At 31.5% G+C, this 24,394-nt stretch overlaps 1 protein-coding gene across 3 annotated transcripts in view; it reads right to left on the reverse strand.

Annotated features, from left to right (window-relative positions):
• The window catches only part of LOC118198106 (uncharacterized), a 207,124-nt gene that overhangs the window by 169,872 nt on the left and 12,858 nt on the right, over positions 1-24,394 (reverse strand). For 2 of the 3 annotated variants that reach the window (XM_085818997.1, XM_035369711.2), the window contains one exon: positions 11,587-11,715. In XM_085818997.1, the coding sequence (XP_085675123.1) occupies positions 11,587-11,715 (129 nt within the window). Of the gene's footprint in view, positions 1-7,510; positions 7,579-11,586; positions 11,716-24,394 lie in introns of those variants that run through there. The other variant, XM_085818998.1, reaches the window with a different exon arrangement.

The raw sequence follows: 24,394 nt of genomic DNA on the forward strand, positions 1-24,394 counted from the left end.
ACAATCCTAATTCCAATCCATCTTTGCCTTCGGCCTTTAAAGAAATTAGGTTTTAGTTCCGGTTTCATGAACAGATGGCGCCAGTAGCTTATTTTCTGTCAAGGCTTTCTTATCTTATCTGATCATTATATCCTATCTCGTTCATTTGCGTTTTTTCAGCTGAGGATGGTGGTTTGGTAAAGCCATCAAAATTAGTCCTGTGAAAATTTGAAAATATAATGCTGATTTTTGTTGCTTGACTTCTGAATTAGTACAGTCAAGTGTTTTGGGGGTCTCATTGGTTCTATGTGAAGAAAGACTAGCTGGCTTTCACATGTACCCGTAATTGCCCTTAGATACACTGTAAATTACTGCTGGCAGGTCATAACAAATTTTAATGATTCTTATAAGTGAAATTAATTTAAATATTACACCTATATTTTATTTTTATGAAAGTGTTTGTTCTTAAGCAAAGCAAAATATAATGATGCAGTAATTCCAAGTTTTAAGTGTTCTCATTTGTAAAATCATAAAACATTATACCTGTTATTTCAAAATGAAATATTATATAATTTCAAAATGATTAACAGCATGTAAAATAAAAAGTAATTTTTGCTGGCCTTCTTTTCTTTTTTAGATGAAATATTTTAAACTTTTTTTTTTCATCCATCAAATCCAAATTATTTATTTATTATGGTAAGATCTTTTTGACTTATTTATGAAAATTTATGACAAATTTATGAAAACTGTATAAAAAGTGGTACTTTTATACAGTTTTCATAAAAGTGGTACTTTTTATACAGTATTCATAAATTTGTTAAAGCATTTTAACTATTATTGTACTCATTAGTCTTCAAACTGTATCATTAATCTCCATACTCAAAATATAATAAACCCTGTGTTATCACTTCTTTCAAATGAATGACTACTTCTGAAAATGACCACTATTTATGCGAATACTGTTAAATACTAGTACTAAATAACCTAGAGTTTAACAGTCTCTCTAAGATGACCACCACTGCTGTCTGTGCAGTTATCTTAGATAAGCGTATAACAGTTTTTTATATCTAGTACCCTTCGGTAAAAACCATGGCATACCACTGATGTAAACTCAATTAATTTATGATAAACCAACTTGTTTTTGCAAAAGATAAATATTAACTGCTATTTACCTATTTTTATATTAATAATATAAAATATTAATAATATTAAAAAATATTATTAATATTTGGCCTTCTGCAGAACAGCATGCAGTAGAATATTTTCAAAGTTATGGGATCCTCGCAACAAGAAAAGTTTCCTTTAATGGATACAATATGCGACTTAAAAACAGATAAGCAATGGTGAGGCAACATGAAAAATTATATAAGAAATTTAAGTTTTCTATATGCTATCTGTAACTTGAATCAGTTGATTATCTAACTAAATAAAGAATGGTGTTCTTCTTTAAACTTCTGCTGAAATGTTTGGTGCAAATTTGGTAACATTTCTCTGCCAACCTGCATGGCTAACAGGGTTTCATTATTAATTTTGCTTTTATATATTTAAGGCCTACAAATTTTGTCAGTTTTTATGTCTCAAAGGTACTTTTTTTTAAATCTTATAAAATTTTAAATATAGTTTTTTTTATTATTATTATTCAAGATAATAACAAATAAGATGACAGTTTTTATACATTTAGAGTGAAAATTTCTTCTTCCATTCATTCTGAGCTGCATTTTTACACACTTCATGGTCATGTTTTAGGACGGAGCTGAAGAGGCTGCAGCCCACTTAAGTTTCAGTTTCTAAACAGAATACAGCCAGCCACAAAAACATTGGTTTTAGATAAAAGTCACTGCCCCTTCCTGAAATTAAATTGTAGCTGTATAATGTAATAAACCCTGTTATATATAATATAATAAACCCACGAAAACTCCATATGGCTCAACAATATGGAATTTTTGTGTACATGGCAATTCCTGAGCTTTTATTCTAGAAAGTAGTTCTAGTTGAAGTTCTAACGAAAGTTCTAGCAAAATTTCTTTTTAGTTCTACCAAAATTCTAGTTTAAAATGCAATACATGTACACTGCAAAAAAAAGGGGGGTCAGCTCTATATCTCCTGTTCTACTGGGTGGACAGACAAAATTCAACTTGGGTTTTTAATGACTCGACAGCACGACTTACAATATGTATTAGATTTATATATAGCATTGTTCTAATATAGGTATTCTGAAACAAAATCGGACTTTTTCTGAAATGACATGCCAGTTTTTTTAAACATTTCGATTCTATGACTCAAATTATTCCGAACTGCCAAGTGTTGTAAAAATCACATGAGTAGTTTTTAAAAAATTAGCTCTCAAAATTTTAGCTCCTCAATGTTAATTGAATTTGATATATATTTATTTAATATCTCTTTTTTATTAAACTTATTTGATTCTTTCTTTCACATTTTAAATTTAGGTTCATTGCAAATAAAATTTGCCCATTTTTTATGATTTATTTTTTAAATTTGTATTTTAAAATAATTTTTATAAACTTTTTGAATGGTAACCTATAAAAATTTTTACCATCATCTTAAAGTAGATGCAAAAAATTAAGTACCTGCAAAAAATTAAGGGTTTTTTATTCAAGATATATGTGAATTGACATATTGGCACATTTGGAAATTTGGCATATTTGTTATAAGTGATAATAACACCAAATGTGGTTTACACACTTTGTTAAAATTATTTGAAAGTATCAGCGATGATCTTTTTTCCCCTTGTGTACAAAGAAAAAAATCTGATGTGTACATTACATGGCTTCCTTGTACGGAATATTAAATTATACGCACTTTTTCTTGCATTTCATTTAAACTTATTGGATTGAATTAAATCTACTTTGTTGATAGTGCATAAACCACAATAGAATAAATGCACTCTTTAAAATCCACGGTACTTTTCCATTTTGCCAGCGCAAATCTCGTCAAGCAGACTTTATTGGCAACAAGATACAGTATACACATAAAAAATGTTAACAAATGTTAGCATATTATTAGAATTTTTTATTTTGAAGGCATAAACATTTTAATATGGTTTAAAATTTTGTAAAAAGCCAATAAATTTGTAAAAAGACATTAATTTAAGAATTTACTATGCTATCAGGGTTCAACATCCTGATTCGCCGGTTCGTTATCACGTGACCCCAAGTGATCTTATCTCACGTAAACTACGCTACAAAAATATAATTCTCTCAGTAATTATCTACATTAATTTCAAGTTAAATCTTAATTTGGAATATAAGTTTAAATGCAAGAATTATTTCCATTCGTATGAATAGCTTATTCAGAAATTATGTAAAACCGCAGTGCTTTACTTCGCTAGTGTATTCTCATTAGAATTGATAAATTTAACCCTGTGACGTTTTTTATATTTTCGCCTTCAGGTAATTGGTGTGATTGCATTCTAATTGACTTAATTACCGTAAATGGCCTTATGGCATAAAATTGTACTATCTGATAAAAATTCTATGTAATTGTATGCCAGTATTGACAAAACAATCAATCTGATAAAAAATGGCTGCGACTTGTTTTGAAATTGAGGTGTAAAAGATTACCAGTGAGGATATTCCGTTTGGCATCAGTTGTACCATTACTGGCGACTTTATTGGTTGCGCCGGCAAAACGTAAAAGTACCAAATTCACTATATTTGTTTACCATAGCGATACTCTGATGTTGGTTTATTTCACAGCGTTATATTTCATTCATATTATAACTCAGAATGCACAAAATTTATATCATTTGAAGAATAATCTAATCGTTGCCACATGTTCTATTCAATTATTATAATAAATCTAGAATGATGCATAAAAGAAATTAAGCAAACACAAAAAAAAAAAAAAAAAGAAAAAGAAAAAAAGAAACAGTTTTTCACAAACGATTAAGTTTTTCTCATTCAATTAATTCAGTTCTCTATTCGCAACAAGGCAAAAATACATAAAAACTCAAAATATCTATATTAAAAATTATGAAGTAAATCTTAAACACTTATTTCCTAAAAAAAATTCCAGAAAGGATTAAGCATGATTAAATTCGCAATAATAAATGAAGGTGTTATCTTTGTTATTGCGAAGCTTAGTCTCTCTAGATTGGCAACAAATCTACTATTCTGCTGTTTCAAATGTAAACAAACATATCCACCATGTTACTTAAAATTACGCTTAAGTGCTTTTAAATTGTTGATAATTCCACAAATGTTGCTTGCAGATTTCCTAAAGGCATAAAAACCTTAACCAGAAGTTTTTATGTACCGTAATTTCCGGAAGAAACACTGCGGCGTTTACGTGTTTAAAACTTAAATTTTCAGCGGGTGCGGCGTTTAGGTGCACTAAAAATAAAATATTTCCTATGATGGTCATTGTACATAGTTTGGATGGCCTTGTCATTGTGCATAGACTGGTGCTGTTTCCACACAAAACACCACTCAGTTGCTTTTTGCAAACGTTATTTTGTTTACATTCTTTCCCTTGAACAGACCAACATGCCTTATTCACCCTAAACCAGATCTCAGAACAATAACATTCTTCCCTCTTTCAAATCAACATTCTCATCAGTTTGAATAGTCTCTCTCCTCTGCCATTCGATGAATCTTCCAGGACCCATCCTCTTCCCACCCCTGCCTTTTCTGCAATTTTTTTCAAAGGCGGACACGACTCCACTTGCCTCGAAATAACGAACTCTGACGTATTTCTCCTTCAGCATGAATGGATTTTTCTTGACATTCTGCCAAATACAGATCCCATCAGTTTGGGTACAAGTACTTGTTGAATAGTTTTTAATTAGGGAGCGGAAAATTTTTGAAAATGTCTCTAAACGGCACAGAAGCTATACATTTCTTACCTTTAATTTATTTTTGAGTTATGGTTTCATTTTATGCATTTTTCTTAACTGGTATGTCATATATCAGGACTTAGGTTGAGTTTTTGCATCTATACGGCCCACGACGATGTCACGCGCAATTTAATCTATTGCGGCGTTTATGCTGATGCGGCGTTTCTGTGTAATTTTAATTTTTTTCCCGCCATTTTTCTCGAGTACAGCTTTTACGCTGATGCGGCCTTTCTTCCGGAAATTACGGTATTTTCAATGATTTTTAAAGCAAACATTGCACAATTTACAATGCACAATTTGTGAACATAAAGAAACTGAGATTAATGAGCCAGGTAACAGAGAGGATATATATATATAAGTATATTTATATACGTTTGGTGAGGCCAATTGCAACCAAAATACGAGGTGCACAGCTACATGTGTACGAGGTACAAAACTTATAATCAAAATGGATATTTTCGTTAAAACATGCTGCCTGAAACTTTTCGTGATTAGAATACTTCCTTTTTACTTCGTACAAGGAAGTAAAAAGGAAAGGAAGATAGGCTGCTATTTAAGAAGTTCACCAAGTGAATTGGCGCAAACTGAAAAAAATGCACCAAGATAAATTTTACACCAATTCTACAAAATTTGAGTTGTAGAATCGAAATATGCAAAATAAAAAACTGGCATGTCATCTCACAAAAAGTCCGATTTTGTGTCAAAATACCTATATTAGAACAATTGCTATATATAAATCTAGTATATATATCCTAAGTCGCACTTTCAAGACATAAAAATACACAATTTGAATTTCGTCAATCGGCTCAGAGGAATGAAAGATATAGAACTATCCCCCCTTTTTTTCTGCGCAGTGTACATTTATTTGTAAAGTTGTAAGGATTGTGTAAATTTTATTAACAGTTAAATTTTAAGTTCCTTTCATGTCAAATTCTTAACTTTACCTTACTACTTCCGGCCAGAACGTAGTTTTAGAATCACTCTGAATACATAATGAGAAAGAGCGGTATTTAACCACCGCGAAGTTCTACTTGCTGAGTTTGAGAGAATCAGAGGTTCTGATTTGCCCCCGTCTGCCTTTTTAGCTACTTTCTCGCAAAGCTGTTATTCCGCTCGGCTGTACTCAGGCCCTTGATAGCTTCGTAGTCAAATAGAGTTAAGGGGCCAACTCGGTTAGAATCTTGATAGCTTCGGCTATATCTCTTTAGTTTAAAATTAGTTTTAGTTAATTTCTTAGTCTCCGTTCAAGCCCGAGTGTCGGCTTTTAATGTACACTCCAAGATGGAGTTATGTTATATCCTATTGGAATAATAAAGGGTTAGTTACCCTTCCATCTTGTTGTTTCTTGTCACATGAACTTAAGCAATTATTCGCTTAGCAGTTCTTAAGATTCTTCACTTTCTACAGTAACTGAGAAATACACAAGTAAGGATCCCACAAGGTTTTAGTGATAGTATTATATTGATGCTATTATGTAAATTTAATTTCATCATGCTATTTTATTTGCTTAGAAGCTTGATAGTTTATTATTATTATTATTTTGTATGTTTGGAAGGGTTGGAGATTCAGAGGATATCTTTAAAAATGGGACAAAGCTAGGCAAATCCATATTGTCTCCTATGTCTCTCTACATCCAAGGTCTGAGCTAACAATGGGCCTCTTGCTTTCTGACCATGACAAAATACGTGTATTTAATCTTATGTTACTGTTTGACAAGCGAGATTAATACACAACAAAAGTTTGCTCAAGCTACACAGGAATTTTAATATTATGATTAATGCAAAAAAATGAGGATGCCATACTTTTTTTCAATTTCTTAAAAGATTTTAATATACATACAAATTTTGTGTGTGTGCACGAATGCATGTACATGTGTAAGTGTAGCTGCATACGTATGCATGTATCTTCTATCATCTGACACACTGTTCAGTTTTATACTTTACATAAGTATGATTCAAATAAGCCTTTGAAAGTTTTCCCAGCAGCATCATGACTAGCAAATAAATTTCTGGGCAATATATTATCTCTTAAAAAGAAAGTAGGGTTCATTCTTTATTTGCCTGGCATATAATTTTTTTTTCTCTACCTTAACACAGTACTATGGATTAAAAATTAAATTCCTGAAAAATTTCTAGAACTTTTCAAGGTAAAAGTATATTTTAGGGTACCCCTTGGCGAAACTTGGTGATTTTTGGCGGTACATGGATATTGAGTTTGTGCAATGCTTGGACTTGTTATTTTGGCCTGCTTAGGGTGATTTTTGGCGCAAAAATTGCTGCTACACAAGCCAAAATAACAAGTCAAAGAATTGCACAAGCTCGGTGTCCATGTACACATCGAACTATTTTCACTTAAAAAAAAAAAATCCCCAAATTGCAGAAAAATGGCATCGTGCACTCCCTTGACTTTATCAATTGTACACATTGACCTATTTTCTCTTAAAAACAAATCCCTGAATTGCACAAACTATGTTTTATGCACTCCCTTGAGTTTGTCCATGTACACATCGATATATTTTCACTTAAAAAGTCAAAGGAGCACCGAATTCTACAGTAGAGGCAAACAAAAAATACATAATCTCAATAAACTGCATTTTAAACCAAATAATAAAATAACACAAAAAAAGAAAAAACCTGTTATGTATTTTAGCCCTACACAAAGCAAAAATCCCCTTACCTTATTTAGAAATTCATTCGTCTTCAGTCTGTGGCACACAAAATTCTTTAACAGCATCCGAAAACTTCCTAAAATTATCAGAACTACAATCCATATATCGGCGTCGCCACAGAAATTCACAAAAATAAGAGTCAAAATATACACTGGTTATCATAAATTAAGGAAAAATCACAAAAATAGCGATAACTCCCTCAAAAATATGCCAAACCATGTAAAATTTGAGTATGTTGCCAAGTAACAGTAGCTGAGTAAAACTGCAATATGCAAATTAGTGGCACTGCATTCGGAATACATCATCTGCGAGGAGAATAAAAGTCCATGTTTGAGAGCAAGTTCACATATTTTACTGTGATAGTGACATCAGAAATGTGAGATAGCCAATTCGTAACAATGACCTCCAGGCATCATTTGCCTGCAGAACTACTATGGAAAGCCATTAGGAGACTAGAGGCAGGATAAAGTCAAACAGAAGTGGCCAGATGGCTAAATGTGAGTCCTTCTGTGGTTCATAGACTTTGGAGGCGATTTCAAACCACAGATTCGGCATCTAGGAGGTTAAGCCAAGGATGGCCAACTGCTACGACGAGCGCCGATTACCGATATTTGACATTATGTGCACGCTGAAACAGAACCGCTACTCGGACTCTTCTTAGATCCTCCCTTGCTGCAGCCACCGGAAGGTTGGTGTCAACGTCAACTATGCGTAGAAAAGGCTTCATGAAAGTGGTCTGTATGTGAGACGACCAGCCATTTGCATGCCACTCACGTCACGCCATAGGAAGGACCATTTGCAGTAGGCATGACAACATGTCCACTTGACGCCTGATCAGTGGAGGGCTGTTCTCTTTACAGATGAGTCCAGGTTTAGTCTAGAAATCGATAGTAGGCGTTATTTGATATGGAGAGCACCTGGAACCTGTTATCATCTGTCAAACATCCGTTAAACAGATGCATACGGAAGAGGCAGTGTCTGTTTGGAGTGGCATCTCTTGGGGTGGATGCACAGACCTCCATGTCTTTCCAACGGAAACCGTGAATGGTCCTGTTTATAGAGATGACATCCTTGATGCTTATGTGTGCCCATGTTCCGGGGCAATAGGTGATGCTTTCCTGTTACAGGACGATAACGCAAGACCACACAGGGCTTGCATCGTAGATGACTATCTTCAACAGGAAACAATTATGTGCATGGAGTGGCCAGCTCGATCCCCGGACTTGAATTCCTATTGAGCATGTTTGGGATGCTTTAGAGAGATGTCTAGCTGCTCTCAATCCGCCCCCTCAGACCCTTGCCACGCTTGCAACTGCTTTGCAAGAGCAATGGCTCTCGCTTCCTATGGAACTGATAGACCGAATAATTGAAAGCATCACGCATCGTTGTATGTGCTGTATTGCTTCTAGGGGTGACCATATTCCATATTGAAAGTACTTATCCTATAGCAAACTGACACCTTCGATTTGTTCATTTTATACATGTGCTAATTTCTATACTACCATAATTGTCTGGTAATTTATTTTTATGTTATTTGATACCTTACTATATGTTGTATATTGTGGGTACGTTTCATAAAATTCTACATGTAACTTTTTCAGTAATCATGATTTTTGTGATTTTTCCTTAATTTATGATAACCAGTGTACTACGTAGTTCCGAACTATGGCTACTAAACAACACCTTTGCGATAATACAAGGGGTACCTTAAAGTCAACTCTAACCCTTTTCAGTTAATGGGGTGCTACCTGCTACCAAATAAAATTTTAGTGTAAAATCTAAAAACATCGCAAACCTAACAATATACATTGCTTCATGAAAACAATTTTATTTACTCTAAAATAATTTAAAAAAGAAAGAAATACAAATTAAAAAAATTTACATATATGAAAAATAATAAAATGTATTATACCATTTTAATTTCAGATTGCATAGCATGCATCAAGCTGCTAAAATTTCATTTAATGTTGCCCAAAGCATTTGAATTTTCTCAAATAAACAACGTATTGGAATAGAAGACACATAAATGAGAATGCAACATGAATTTAATTACAGTAAAAAGTCCATAATCTGGACGTCCATTATCCAGAATGATCTATAATCCGGATCTCAAAGCCACAAACTTTTTTTTGTATGGTTTACGCATTTAATGTATAATGGATGGTATAAGCTAGACTAAAATTATCTTTACTGATTCTAAGGCATTTCAGTTAATGTTGCAGATTGTGCTGTTCCTTAATCTTCTAATTGGATCCAGCTTATTATTTTTTGCAGACTGTTAGAGTAATTTTATAAAAAGTAAGCTTGAACTTTCCATTATGTCGAAAAGAGTTTCCAATTCTGGAGCTGCCAAAGGATCTACAAAGCGAAAGCCTGTTTCGATGTCCATCAAACAAAAAGTGGAATTGCTGCAAAAAAAATGGATAAAGGCAAATCCGTCTCAAAATTAAGCAAAGAGTATGACATTGGAAAGTCAACTGTATATGACATAACGCAAAAAGAAAAAAGAACTTCTTGAATTTTTTGTGGATTCCGACACCCCACTTTCAATGAATAACAGAAAAAGGGTTCGTTATGCTAAAAGTGACGATCATGACAATCATGATGTATTTCATAAATTACGTTCCATATTTTTAATTGTATAATTTCAATTGTATAATTCACAATTATTTTTAATTGTACAATTCATGATTTGAAATGAAAGAGCTACCATATTTGGTTAACAGTGTGCAATAACAACTGGCTCTCTGTTAGTTTTCTCAGTAATTTTGCAATAAACAAATTTCTGAGTATGTCTACACTATATATTACATCATAAACAGGATGTCAAATTCATTCTTCATTTCTTTCCACATTCTCATTACTTAAATATTCATCATTCTTTTTGAGAAAACATACTTTAATGTGTGTTTACCAAATGACACAGGAATGGAATTTCTTTCAACAAACCTTTCATGCCAGATACAGGTACAATTAGACGAGACATCGAAACTTTAGCACTGGTTGCAAATTATACATTATAGTTTATCCCTCCTAGTGATTCCCTTCCCAGCCATCAAATGGATTTTAACCCACATCTGGAACATCCCACATTTTGTTTTCCCTATTCACATTTTCATGTAAAATTTCTAAATGTTGCTGAAAAAAAGAAACTGTGCATGGAGAAATTATTGGTGCTATGAAAAAAAACACCAAAGAGAAATTTTTCGAGTTACAAAAAGAAATATCAATGAAAATATCAGGGCAAAGGTGTAATTAAAATTATGAAATGTAAATTAAAGATTTTACTTTTTATGATTAATTAAGATTTTACTATAGATTTTACTATTTCACTATTAATGAATGGGAATGAACTGGGGGAGAGGAAAAAATGACATATAAATGAGAACCACATAAACAGTGCTTCACTGAATATACATGTTTCATAGTTTTTTTAACTCCTAATATTGAACGCACTTTTTTTTTTTTTTTTTTAATTATACATTCAAGTCTTTCCTGAGACTACTAACTAAAGCATGGGAACACAGTTTTCAAAACTTCTAGTCACATGACCACACAATTAAGATATGTCAAAGATTACTAGACCAAAACATGCCACTAACTGCTTACAAGGTTTAGTATTTATTAATGACCTCAGTATAACCTGTATTACTATTATATCTAATAACATTATTTTTAATTCAAAAGATATTTCTTAGCAAAAATATGAAAATAACATATTTTTTTAACAAATAATGTGACTTTTTTTTTAAATGCCAGATTCATTTGATTTTTTAGGCCCACCAGCGGCCGAGCGGTAAAGTCGCTGAACACTGGTAGTTCGGTCCGAGGTTCGAATCCCGCGAACGGGCTGGCTGCATGGGCGTTTTCGTGGTTTCCCCCATGTGTAACGTGTATACGAGCCAGTTTCCCTTAGAAAGTCCTCCACGAAAGGCATCCCTCCTCTTAGGCAGATAACCCTCGTGTGCTTTGCCATAATTAAATACACCAACACCAACACCATTTGATAGATGTTGTAGCAACTGTGATTAAAATCAAAAATAAAATTTCTACAAAATCATATATATGTCACATCTATGCTTACATCAGTTGGTTGGGTAGTTATATTAACAGCACCTGGTCCTAATCTTTCAAATACACTTGGCCTCCTTGGTTGATCTTCCCCATCTTTATTATTTTCAACAGTTACTTTTCGTTTCACTTTACTAGACATCTACAAAAAATGAATAAAACACACAGACATAAGGATAAAGCAATAACAGAAAGAACATAAAATCAGGATTTGTGAAATAACAGCACAGATTACCCATTATTAATACTCATGCCTTAAAATTATTTATAAAAACTTGAATTTATTCCCCTAAAAATACTATCTTACTTTACAAATTTTGTCATTTTGTTTTTATTTTTTGAATCTATCATAGAAATAAAAAATTTATAATATACTGTCAAATCCCAGCATTCACAATTTGCCAAGACTTAAAAATGATTCAAGAAAATTAAATAAACCACTAATTGATTGAAATCAGTGCAACAAATAAGAAGGGGTATAGGGTTTCATTTATTTTTACTAATAATTATTTTAATTTGTTAGCTTTTCGTGTCTCCTCTTATTCCATTCGCGTTTCCTTGCCAGGTTGTAAATTAGCTAAAACGAACGAGTGTATTTAAACTGGTATAGCGAAACGTTTAGTCAAAGTGTGTTTTTGCTATTGTGAGCATTTCTTCCAGCTGTTAACTAATATTGGCTTCGCATTCTTGCTACCAAATTATTATCCTGCCAGTGCAGATTCTGAGTCATGTCAAATGCTACCTTGAGCTACAACCAAATACGGTCAGCAATGTTACTTAAGAAGCGTCATTTAACAGATGATATCATTAAAGACAGTCATTAAACACTAGAACATTCTGTTGTAACTGAAACCTTAACACAATTTAGAGAGAAATTTTGGGTACAGAAAGATCAGCAATGTGTAAAGAGTAATATTAAAAAGTGTGTGAACTGCTACAGACTTACAGCTAAACCACTAAATCAAGATATTGCTCAATACCAATTAAAAGAATAACAGAAGCAAATCCCTTTTGAAGTTGATAAAATTAATCTGCTGATTCTCTGATTACAAAGGATGAAACTGGATCAACCTAAATAAATGCGATATAACAGCAGTGCACTGAACCTGATGTCTTGCTTAACAGTGATTTTCTTCTGTCTTCTAGAAGGCTTATTTCAAGAAGGTGAATTTCAAAGTGATATATTAAAAAAATGCACAAATTTTGACATGAACAGTCAAGGATTTACAAAAATTATGGAATATCATCTAGGCCATGGATGTTCAAAATTGATTTGGTAATAAAGGCACTGAGTGGAAGTTCAGTGTAGAGTAGGCCACCTGGTGGAATGGTTCTGAGAAAAGGCTAGTTAGATCTGTCAAGTCATGCTCACAAATACTCACAAATGCCTCCTTAAAACTTAAGAGGAATTTTAACTGAAATCGAGCGAATATTAAATTCAGGTACACTGTCATATGTTTATAACGAAGTAAGAGAGCCAGAACCACTGACACCAGTTTATTTTCTAGTTGGAAGAAGACAGGTATCTTAGGCATCTGATAAAATTCTTGAAAAAAATTCAACTACAGAAAAATCAACAAAGCAACATAAATATTGACTATGATTATTAGATGGTATTTTTTTAATAATGGATAAAAAGAATACTTACTTGAAATGTAAGGTAGGTGTCACAAAAACTCCAAAAGGTTTAAAATAGAAGATGTTTAATATTTACATAATATTTACATTCAAATACATTGGTGGTTCAGTTTAAATTTAATCAAACAGAATCAAATATGTTGATAATCTAAGAATTGAATCATTTAGGAGGAACATAATTCTTTCTATCCAACTTACATCTCAAATCAAATCACAAAAAAAAGGACAAATATGCAGTGGGGAGTCTGTGGGAAGCGAAAAGGGTCACATCATGTTTACATAGGAGGCTAGCAGCATCTATTGATAATCAAACTAATTTCCACAGTAGGTTCAGAGAGGTAATGCTGCAACAGATCTTTTGAAGAGATCTGCAGTTTTAGTGCATGAAGAAAAACTAACAAGATTATTATACAAGATGAGGAAATGTACAGGAGTGTCATCAAGGACAAGATGGAAAGATAAGATCTTGAACTATCTGTTTAGCTAATGGAAATTACTTTTGTCATCCTGTGCAGTTATTGCACCCCTTAAACAACTTAAACTGTAAGAACTAAAAGCAGTGAATTTAAATAATGAACAATGATTCTATGACAAATTTCAGAACGTTAAAAAAAATTACTGTTTTAAGATAAATTCAGCATTAAGTTTAAATTATTGATATGCTTACTCCAATCCTTTGATAAACTAAGAATTCATACAGGGAAGGGATGGGCAAACTACGGCTAACCGGAAGACTCTATTTGGCCCGCAGATAGAATTTTAATTTGCCGATCCAAGGCAAATTAAAAGAAATATATATTTATATATTATAATTCCATCTCCTTTTCTACTTTGTTTAAATATTATTTTTTTCCCTTCCTTTTTATTTTCAAAGGACTAATGATCTTTTTACTTTCTTTATTTTTATTTTAAAAAACATAAATCAACAGAAATAGCAAGCACAGACAGCTTTCAATCAGTAAAGTGTTAAAAGCAGAAGTTCTTTGTTAGTTACAGCTGTAGATTAGCGCCAAGAATCATTACCTCTTTTTCAGGCAGAAGACATATGGAAATCCAATATAGGTGAATTAGAACTCACATGTGGCAAACTGTGCATTTTAAGCTCCGGCCAGCAGCTTTTTCTTTTGGTACGAGTTCTAATATTATTGATTGCGAGCATATAGCATCATTGTGAATACTGGTGAAATTGTTAAAAGTATAGCGTAGCTAGTGCTTGTTTGGGTTATTTGTAAAATATTTCAACCCCAAAATGGCTACTAAAAAAACATAAAGTTGATTCAGAATGCTGTGATTTTAATGATGAATGGACCTGGAAATATATTTTTACAGTTGTAAAAGATAAATCAGTGTATCTCATCTGCAATGAAGCTGTAGCAGTCTTCAAAGAATATAACCTTTCTCATCATTTCCTATCTAAGCATAAGAATTCCAAATACGAAGCAATGTCTAAATATGAAAGAAAACAAAATGCAGAAAGTCTTTGTAAAAACTTATCAGGCCAACAAAATTTTTTCAAGAAGGTAAACAGTATCCAAGAAGCAGCTACACATGCAAGTTACATTGTAGCATACAATATTGCTAAAAATAATAAAGCTCTCAGTGATGGGGAGCTCGTTAAACAGTGCATGCTCCAAGTTTGTGATGTCCAGACAAGTAAAATAATTTTGAGACTGTACGCTTATCTCGAAAAATGGCGACATCTACAATTGAAGACATAGATAAAAATTTGACATCACATTTAGAGTAAAAAATTTGGCCAGTTTCAACTCTGCTCCATAGATAAAAGCACTGATATAAACTCAATTAGTATTATTTATAAGAGGTGTTGATGAGAACTTTGAAATTACAGAGGAGCTGGTCTACATGCATTCTTTAAAGGGAACTATAACAGGATGTGATAGTTTTCGTCAATTTCAGGGGCTTTTAACTTTGAAAGTGCCTACAACAAATATGTGTAAAATTACGACTGATGGAGCACCAAATATGACAGAAAAAAAAATCAGGATTCCTTGGACTCTTTATAATCAGAACTACCTCGGGAACTGCTCTTCAAAACTACCCTTGTTTTTCTACATTGTGTTATACATCAAGATGCTCTGTGTAAATCTGCATTGAATACAAAATTTGTGCTTGATGCAGTCATGAAGCTTGTAATTATTATTTGATCTTGTAGGCTTACTCACAGGCAATTTTTAAATTTTCTTCAGTCTGTCCAATCTGAATACTCTGGTGTACTGTATTACACAAAAGTAAGGTGGCTTAGTGCAGGATGTGTTTTTGAGAAAGTTTGGCAGCTGAAAGACGACACTGGGTCATTCTTCCAGGAGAAAATGCGGCGTGTGAAATATTAGAAGATACAGAACGTCTTTCGGAATTTGCATTTTTCACAGATCTTTTTTGTCATATAAGCAACTTGAATGTCAAGATGCAAGGGGAAAATCAATTTATTGATGATATCTGGGCCCATCTCAAAGCTTTTAATCTGTTTGCTGGGAAGCTAGCTAAGAACGACTTGTCTCATTTCCCAAGGTTAAATTCAATACCATCAGTAAATAAACAGAAACTAAAGGATTATGAAGATGGCTTGAAAAAACTGCATTTTGAGTTCGACCGCAGATTTCAAGATTTCAGTGCCATTCAAACAGAATTGGATATTTTTTACCATGCCTTTCAACTCAAATTGTGAAGTAGTGAGGTCATATTTACAACTTGAATTAATTGAGTTGCAATCTAACAATCACCTCATTTTCAATGTTTTTAGATATGCCAAAGTTAGAGTTTTACAAATCATTATCGAAAGTAAGTTTCCCAAATTTAATGTCTCATGCCCAGAAAAATCAGCTTATATATGTTTGCTTCGTCTTATATATGTGAACAAGTGTTTTCAACTATGAAACTCAGAAAAAATTATTTCAGAGGTAGAGTGACAGATGAGCATTTAGCCTCAATCCTTAGAATCAGTACATCTCACTTCGAACCTCAATATATGGAATTTTAAAAATGAAATCACAATTTCATTCATCTCATTAACATATTTAAATTGTAATACAGTACAAAGTCTTTAATCAGGATGTCCATAATCCGAATCTCAAAGCTACAAACTTTCTGCGCATGCGCGTTTAATATATAACGGACGGTATAAGCTACGCTAAAATTATCTAATTATCTATTTCAGTTAATGTTGCAGACTGCATTGTTCCTTAATCTTCTAATTGGATCCGGCTTATTATTTTTTGCAGATTATTAGAGCAATTTTATAAAAAGTAAGCTTGAACTTTCGATTATGTCAAAAAGAGTGTCCGATTATGGAGCTGCCAAAAGATCTACAAAGCGAAAGCATATTTCGATGTCCATCAAACAAAAAGTGGAATTGCTGCAAAAAATGGATAAAGGCATGAAGAAAGTGACCGAGAGGTTAGTGAAAATGAAAAAATTTCGATTGACAAGTTAGTCGGTATTCTCGGCACAGCAATTACACGACTTGAACAGCGGAACTTTGTAACTGAAAAATAATTATGTCTGTTTATAGAATTAAGGAGAAAGTATTCGCATATAAAACGAAGCAATTTAAACAACTTTTCTAGATCATTCCATTTTGCATGGACTGCGCAGTGCTGATGACGTAATAATTGGAGACTGAAACATTTTAACTCAAACGAAAACCTTTCCCTTCATGTTCTTTCAAAACGCATAACTATGGACTTTAGCTTTTGCCTCTGTGCCGCTTTCATGTTTCATTCTGCTCTGTTCCTATCGCAACAATATCAAAAACGTAAATTTTCTTGAATAGGCACGACTAGAGTGCCAAGTGATTGTGGCCACAAATGTCAACTGGAAACTAACAATGGAATTAAAACTGCCTCTAATGCCAAGTTTTTTAGATATTACGAAGTCAACATATTAGCATACTAAGCAATCATAATTCCTCCTCTTCAATATGCCATAAACATGTTTCGTCAACAGTATTTTCTGCGTTTCTACATCTCAAGTGTTCCTACATCAGTACTACTAAATTTTGCGTTTATTACAATTTAGTCTGACAGGATGCCTCAAGTGCGGAATGGAACATTATTCCCCAAATGGATTTCAGTAAAATATCTACAAAAGTTCAATAAATGTGTCTGCTTATCTCCAAGTCCAAAAATGCTAACATCAGTGAAAATAAAGTGTATGGCCATCTCTTATATATTTAGATTCTATGATTTTTTTCCCACTATTGTATTTCCCTTGTTTCGATAATTCTGTAACGCCTTTTCTCTAAAAAGGTTTTTCTGTCAGCAAGTCTTTCTCTCTTTGAGGGGAGATATGTAAGATAAAAAATATGTAAATTAAAATTATAATTTAAACTAACAGTAACCCTTTAATTCTCTCTTTGTGTTTTACAAATCATAATAACTTTTCAGGATTGTGTCATTTCTAGATCACTCCATTTCGTATGGGCAGCGCAGACCTGATGACATAATAATTGGAAACTGAAACTTTTAACTCACACCAAAACCTTTCCCTTCATGTGTTTTTAAAATAGATAACTACGGACTCTAGCTTGCCTCTGTGCCGCTTAGATGATGTTTTATTCTGCTCTGTTCCTATGGCAACAATATCAAAAATGTAAATTTTCATGAATAGGCACGACTAGAGTGCCAAGTGATTGTGACCACAAACGTCAACTGGAAACTAACAATGGAATTAAAGCTGCCTCGAATGCCAAGTTTTTTAGATATTAAGAAGTCAACATATTAGCATACTATGCAATCAGAATTCTTCCTCTTCAATATGCAATTTAAATGCTTTGTCATCAGTACTTTTTCTGCATTTCTAAGTCTCAGCATTCCTATATCAGAACTTCTAAATTATGTGTTTATTACATATACAGTCAAAAGTCTTTAATCCGGGCCTCCATAATCCGGAATGATCTATAATCCAGACCTCAAAGCTACAAACTTTCTGCGCATGCGCGTAATACGTTTACGCATGCGTGTTTAATATATAACAGATGGAATAAGCTAAGCTAAAATTATCTAATTATCTATTTCAGTTAATGTTCCAGAATTGTGTTGTTCCTTAATCTTCTAATTGGACCCAGCTTATTATTTTTTGCAGACTGTTAGAGCAATTTTTTAAAAGTAAGCTTGAACTTTCAATTATGTTAAAAAGAATTTCCGATTCTGGAGCTATCAAAGGATCTACAAAACGAAAGCAGGTTTCGATGTCCATCAGACAAAAAATGAAATTGCTGCAAAAAATGGATAAAGGCATATCCTTTGATTCTCTAACCATTCCGAAATATGTTTATCAATTTCACGCTGCTCTGTGACGGGAAGGGGATGCGGCGCGCAATGAACTGGAAGTTGATCTGTCAGCACTATCCTTATCTTCAGAGCAGATGTTTTTATTTTATTCGGCTTATAATTCCTTACTAAATATAGTATTTCATCTTGATGTACTCCATCTTTGATATGATTTAAATCAAATTCCTCATCATTATAAATATCACGAATACACATCAAATAGTTTTCTAGTTGCAATTTTCTAATTTCGACTGTGCGTAATGTATACTTTACACATGCGTGCGTTGAAAGAAATGTTTAACCCTTTGCGGAGCACTATACGTTAACATCGGAATTTCAACAAACAAAGTTATATGCATTCTATTTAGTCCTAAAGGAGTATACAGGTAAAATTTTGTAAAAATTGCACTTACTGTTTTAATTCTGTGAGTGTTCCATGAGGTGGAACACTGTGCCGCCAGAGCTTTTAAAAGTGCGACTAAGCGAGCATTGCAGTGAAGCACGAAAATGAGTAGAAGCGTTTGTATAAGAATGAAAAAACTCTGTATTATGGCTGTATACATGGTTTCCTGGATATATACAATATTCTTGAATATAAACAGATAAATGAGATAAATATCTATATACACAAGTCCTATACACAAAAATATTTACAAATTTTCCTATTTCTTAGCTTCGTGAAATTGTTCAAAGCAAGTCACACCTTTTTGATGGAAGCACAAACCAACTACGATTAATATTAACAATAAAGAAAAATAAGCCCATAATATATACACACACGAAAAATATCTACACAATTATTGAAAATAAATGGGAACGAGACTAAAAAGCGACAGCAAAAAATTCGCGCAGGTCTAAGTAAAGATGAGTCAAGCTACTAATAAAATTCCCGCCTAAAACCTACTCCAAAAAAATTCAAGATGCCAATATTATTGCTTTCATAACACAAAACATACCTCACCCCTCAATACTACTTTGTTTGAATTCATCCCTCCCCCAAAACAATGGATGTTCTCTCCTAAGCACAGATGTTCTGATTCGTAACAGCATGAGATCGCTAAAGGCGCAGTGTTCCCGCTAATGGAACAACGGTTTTATTCAATGATTCTGCGTATGGTTTTTGTATGAAAGATTTAAAAAAATATATAGATCAAATAATTTAGAGTACAGCCAGCAAAATTACGCTTTTTTTTTTTTTTTTTTTTTTTTTTTTTTTTTTCAAAATAAAATTTTTTACATCATTAAAAAAATAGAGAAAATTACTTGAAAAAAAGTGGATTTTAATAACACATAATAAATGAAAATTCTGTGTCTTCTTGTGATATGCTGCTATCTACTGTTTAAAAAGAAAAGTTCAAAGTATATTATAAAGGCATTTTTATCTATTTACGGTTGAATTTAAAGGTTTCAGAAGCAATTCAATTTGGGAGTTCCATGTAGTGGAACACTGAGCCACAAAGTGTTAATAAAGTAAAGAAATAAATATTAAGCCTTTTTTTTATTATTATTATTATTCTTTTTTTTTTTTTTTTTTTTTTTATTTTAATACCCTTTAGATCGTAATTGCTCTTTATTTCCTAAATTACGGTTTCATATTTTTAATTTTATAATTTCTGCATGCCATCTTACCAGATTTAAACTGATGATCTATAATCCGGAAAAAACCCTAATCCGGAATCGACGAAGTCCCGACGCGTCCGGATTAAAGAATTTTAATTCAAATATATATATATATAAACTTATATATATATAAACTTATATTGTTTCATAAGAATAAATTGAGTTTAATTAAAAAAATTAAATTTAAATACATATTTAATTAAATATTCTTTGCACCATTGCTGCAAGGAATGAAATTTAAATTTTAAACAAATTTAAATTCTTAACAAATACGTATAAAAGTAAAAAAGTAAAAAAGCAAATTTAAATTCTAAAAAAAGAAAAAAGCCAAAATAATTTAAAATAATTTTAAAATATGCAAACATGTAAAAGATTTAATTCTCGAACTAATCTACAATAACATTTAAATTCAGAAGCATAAGAAATCAAGTGTGAAATCTATCCATGAAAATAAATCTACTAATTTAATAAATTAAAATTAAATTAAATTAATTTTTTTTTTTTTTTTTTTTTTTTTTTTTTTTTAAATGCATATGTGAATGATCGTAGAGTAGGCAGGAGACAGACTTATCAAGGGGAAGTTGCCTCCAAACCTAACTCTCCAATCATTCAATTCGTGTTTCGTCATTCATGCAGGCAAGGGTAAAAGTCAAAACCAAAAGTAATTCCAATGAAGTGGTACCCTTAGAATTTAACATTTAAGTATTAACATTTAAGAATTAAAGTTCAAAAAGAAAAATACTAATTAAGTCTTTTGAGAAACAAGCAAGTAAAGTCAAGAATTAAACTTTTTCTTAAAAAATTAAATTTTTAAAAATTAATTTTTTATAAAATAATAAAAAAATCTAGAAACCAATGTATTTTAGAAATCCTTGTCTACAGAAACTTCCCCTACATGAATATGCATATCAATAAAAAGAAACTATAAAAGAACTATACGTAATCCATATAAACCAATAAGAAATAAAAAATAAAAAGAAACAAAAAGAACTAATTCACAATTTTTAAAATAAATATATATTTAAAAATATAATTTCATATTTAGAAAATACTTTGATACTACATATAAAATTTTTTAAAAAAATACTTAAAGCAAGTAAATAGTAAGTGTTAATTCTAACTTACCTACTATATGAGTGTTCGTGTCTGCAAAAGTGTTGTGAAAGAGAAGTAAGTGTGTTCTTCAAATTATATAGATGGCGCTTATGTAGGTAAAGTTGAGTGTCAAGCTGCTATCTTTGTTATAGTAAAAATTTTTTTGTAAATATTAATATTAATTAAATTAAATTAAATTAAAAATCCTAAAGGTAGTAATATCAATTATTTAGGGAGTTAAGTAATTGAGCCAATCAAGAGATGTATGTTTGCTTGAAGGAAATTAAAGTGAAGTGGTATGTGAAAAAAATGTAAACTGTTTGTAATTTGAAATGCGAGTTCTGTTGAAAATTTTAATTGAAAATTGTTAAAAAATTAAGTGAAAGATATTTTGTGTGAAAATTGCAAAAAATTAAAGTAATTAAGAAAAACTGAAATGTTTTAATATTAAAGTTTTAAAGTAAAATTTCCCAAAATTTTTTGAAATGAAGTCCTTAAAAAACCTCTAAAAATTCCCAGAAATTTCTCAAAAATTCCTTTAGGAAGTTAAATAAAACTTAAATTTGATGAAAGAAAATATTAAAAGTTTAATGAACTTGATTTAATTGGCATATCAAAACTTAACTAAATACTGGCTAAAGTATGGAAAATTACTAGAAGAAGATTAAAATCTTCACTCAATTCGGGCTTTAATTGAGACTTTTGAAAAGAGTTGGCCCTTTATTAGTAAAAGGAAAGAATCCAGTATTGATTAAATATACATATTTACAAAATATTTACAATAAAAATTTACAATAATTTCTCTACTCTTTTATATCCTTCATTACCCTCCAGTTAAGGTTTAAGGTAATGTTATCATATCCAAAAGAGACAAAAAATTATAAAGTAAAGTCAAGGCCTGCCTTTTTAATATATAAATTAATAAATTTTGGTGGTACTTGGTTATCAACTTGTACATTAATTAGTTTTATGATTTCTTCCTTTAAATCTTCATTTTCAGTACATATATTTTTTATTCTGATAATTTGGCTATGAAACGTGTTTTCTATTACTTTTCTAGAGATTCCAATTAATTAGTTTAATAGTAGGAAAATGGAAATTCCTTCTTTTATCAAATAATTTAATTTTGTTGTGTTTAATAATTTGCAGGTCTAGGAATTCAATAGTATCTTGATTCGTATTCGTTTTATTAAGTGTTAAACTATTTGGGTAAATTTTGAATTTCTCAAAAGTAGAATTATTATTGAAAGTTATAATATCATCTATGTATCTAAAAGTATGAGCAAATAGCTTTAATTCATTTTTATTTAAACTGAGTTGGAATTTATATTCAAATGTAAAAAGAAATAGGTTACAAATTTGTGTAGAACTGTTTGCTCCCATAGGAATTCCTCTAACTTGCTGAAACATCTTATTATTGTATTTAATGTAGTTATTAAATAATGCACAATTCAGATAAGTATTCCACCTTTCAATACAAAGGATGTCAAGTATGTCAGGAAAAAGTTGTGGGAGTTGCATTAAACTAGTAAAAATTTCTTCTAATGGTAGAGAAGTATAAAGGTTTTCAAAGTCATAACAGTTAATGTTTTTGATTGTTAAACTTTTAAAACTGCTGAGAACTGGAGCATTATTATAAATAATCCAACTATAATTGTGTTGTTTGTTAACGAGATGTTGGATTAAATTACAGATTTTTTTAAGTATAATTGCAAATATGTAATCTATATTCTTTTTATAATTATTTGTACCATTAGCAATAAATCTAAATTTGAGTGGTGATTTATGAAATTTTGGGAGAGCATATAGATTTGCTAATCTATTGTAGTTAGATGGTTGTGAAATTTGCAGTTTCTTATGAAATGCATTTAGCTTTTTTGTAATAACATTTTCTTGTAGATTGGTGAGTTTGTAAGTAATGGCTTTATTGAGTTCAGTATTAATTAATCAGACCAAATATATATATATATATATAAATTTGAATGAAAATTTCTTAATTAAATTTTTTATTTTAATTTTATATTTGCTTTATAGAAATAGAGAATATTTCTTAAATTCAAATTTTATTACTTGCAGCAATGGCACAAGAGAATTATTTAAATTTAATTTAACTTTACTAATTTTCTTGTGAAACAAATACATATACAGTGGATAAAAAAAAAGTATTGGCAATTGCCTATAATTGATCATATTACCTAACAAAGGAAATGCTTGACAATTTGAGCTGGATATAAAGAGCACAGGTGGTAATAAACATACAAATATAATGAAACTTTCAATTTAATATGCCTTTTACACAAAATATACAACAAAAACGTAAATTTGCATGTCAAAAAAGTATTAGCAAAGTTCTAACTGTTATGCAAACTTTGTGATGTTGAGGTCATGTGTTTAGACCGATAAGAAACCCTGTTAGTATAAAGACTGCAGTGCTACTTCAAAACTTTTAAAATGTTATTTTGCTAATACAGCTTCAAAGTCGAAGTAGTTGGATGATAATGTTAAAAACATGATTATTCAGCTCAGAAATGAAGGTTTAACTTGTCGTGCTATAGGTATACAACTGAACATAAGGTTATTTACTGTTAGAAGTGTTGTAAAAAAGTTCAAGGAGACAGGATCGATGAAAAATAAGATTAGAAGTGGACATCCCCGAATATTTTCTAAAAGGGAAAACGTGGCATTATCAAAGACGTTAAGAAAAACCCTAAAATGAATGCACCCTAGTTAGCTAAAGATGTTACTAATACTTCGCATAAAACTTTTAGTGTACAGATTATACGGAATGTGTGCCATGGAAGTTATTATGCAAGGGCATCTAGAAAGAAACCTTTCATTTCGGAAATAAACAGGAGAAAGAGATTTTGCAAAATCTCATATTAATTTATCAGACGAATTTTGGAACACAGTTATTTTGTCTAACGAATCAAAGTGTAACATTTTCAAGAGTGATAGACGACAATATATAAGGAAAAAGCCTAACACCGAAGTGGAAAAACAACTTTTTACACCGACTGTAAAACATGTTAAAGGGAGCGTCGTGGTTTGCGGCTGTTTGGCAGCTAAACGGAATTGGTAACCTGTGCTTCATTGATGGTATTATGACGGCTCTACCTATATTGACATATTGTGCCATAACATAAAATTCAGTGCTCAAAAACTTGGCTTAGGAACACCATT

Source organism: Stegodyphus dumicola, chromosome 6, assembly GCF_044657685.1.
Source record: "Stegodyphus dumicola isolate Sdum_Otavi_A_Nest chromosome 6, ASM4465768v1".
In the NCBI taxonomy this organism is placed as follows: domain Eukaryota; kingdom Metazoa; phylum Arthropoda; class Arachnida; order Araneae; family Eresidae; genus Stegodyphus; species Stegodyphus dumicola.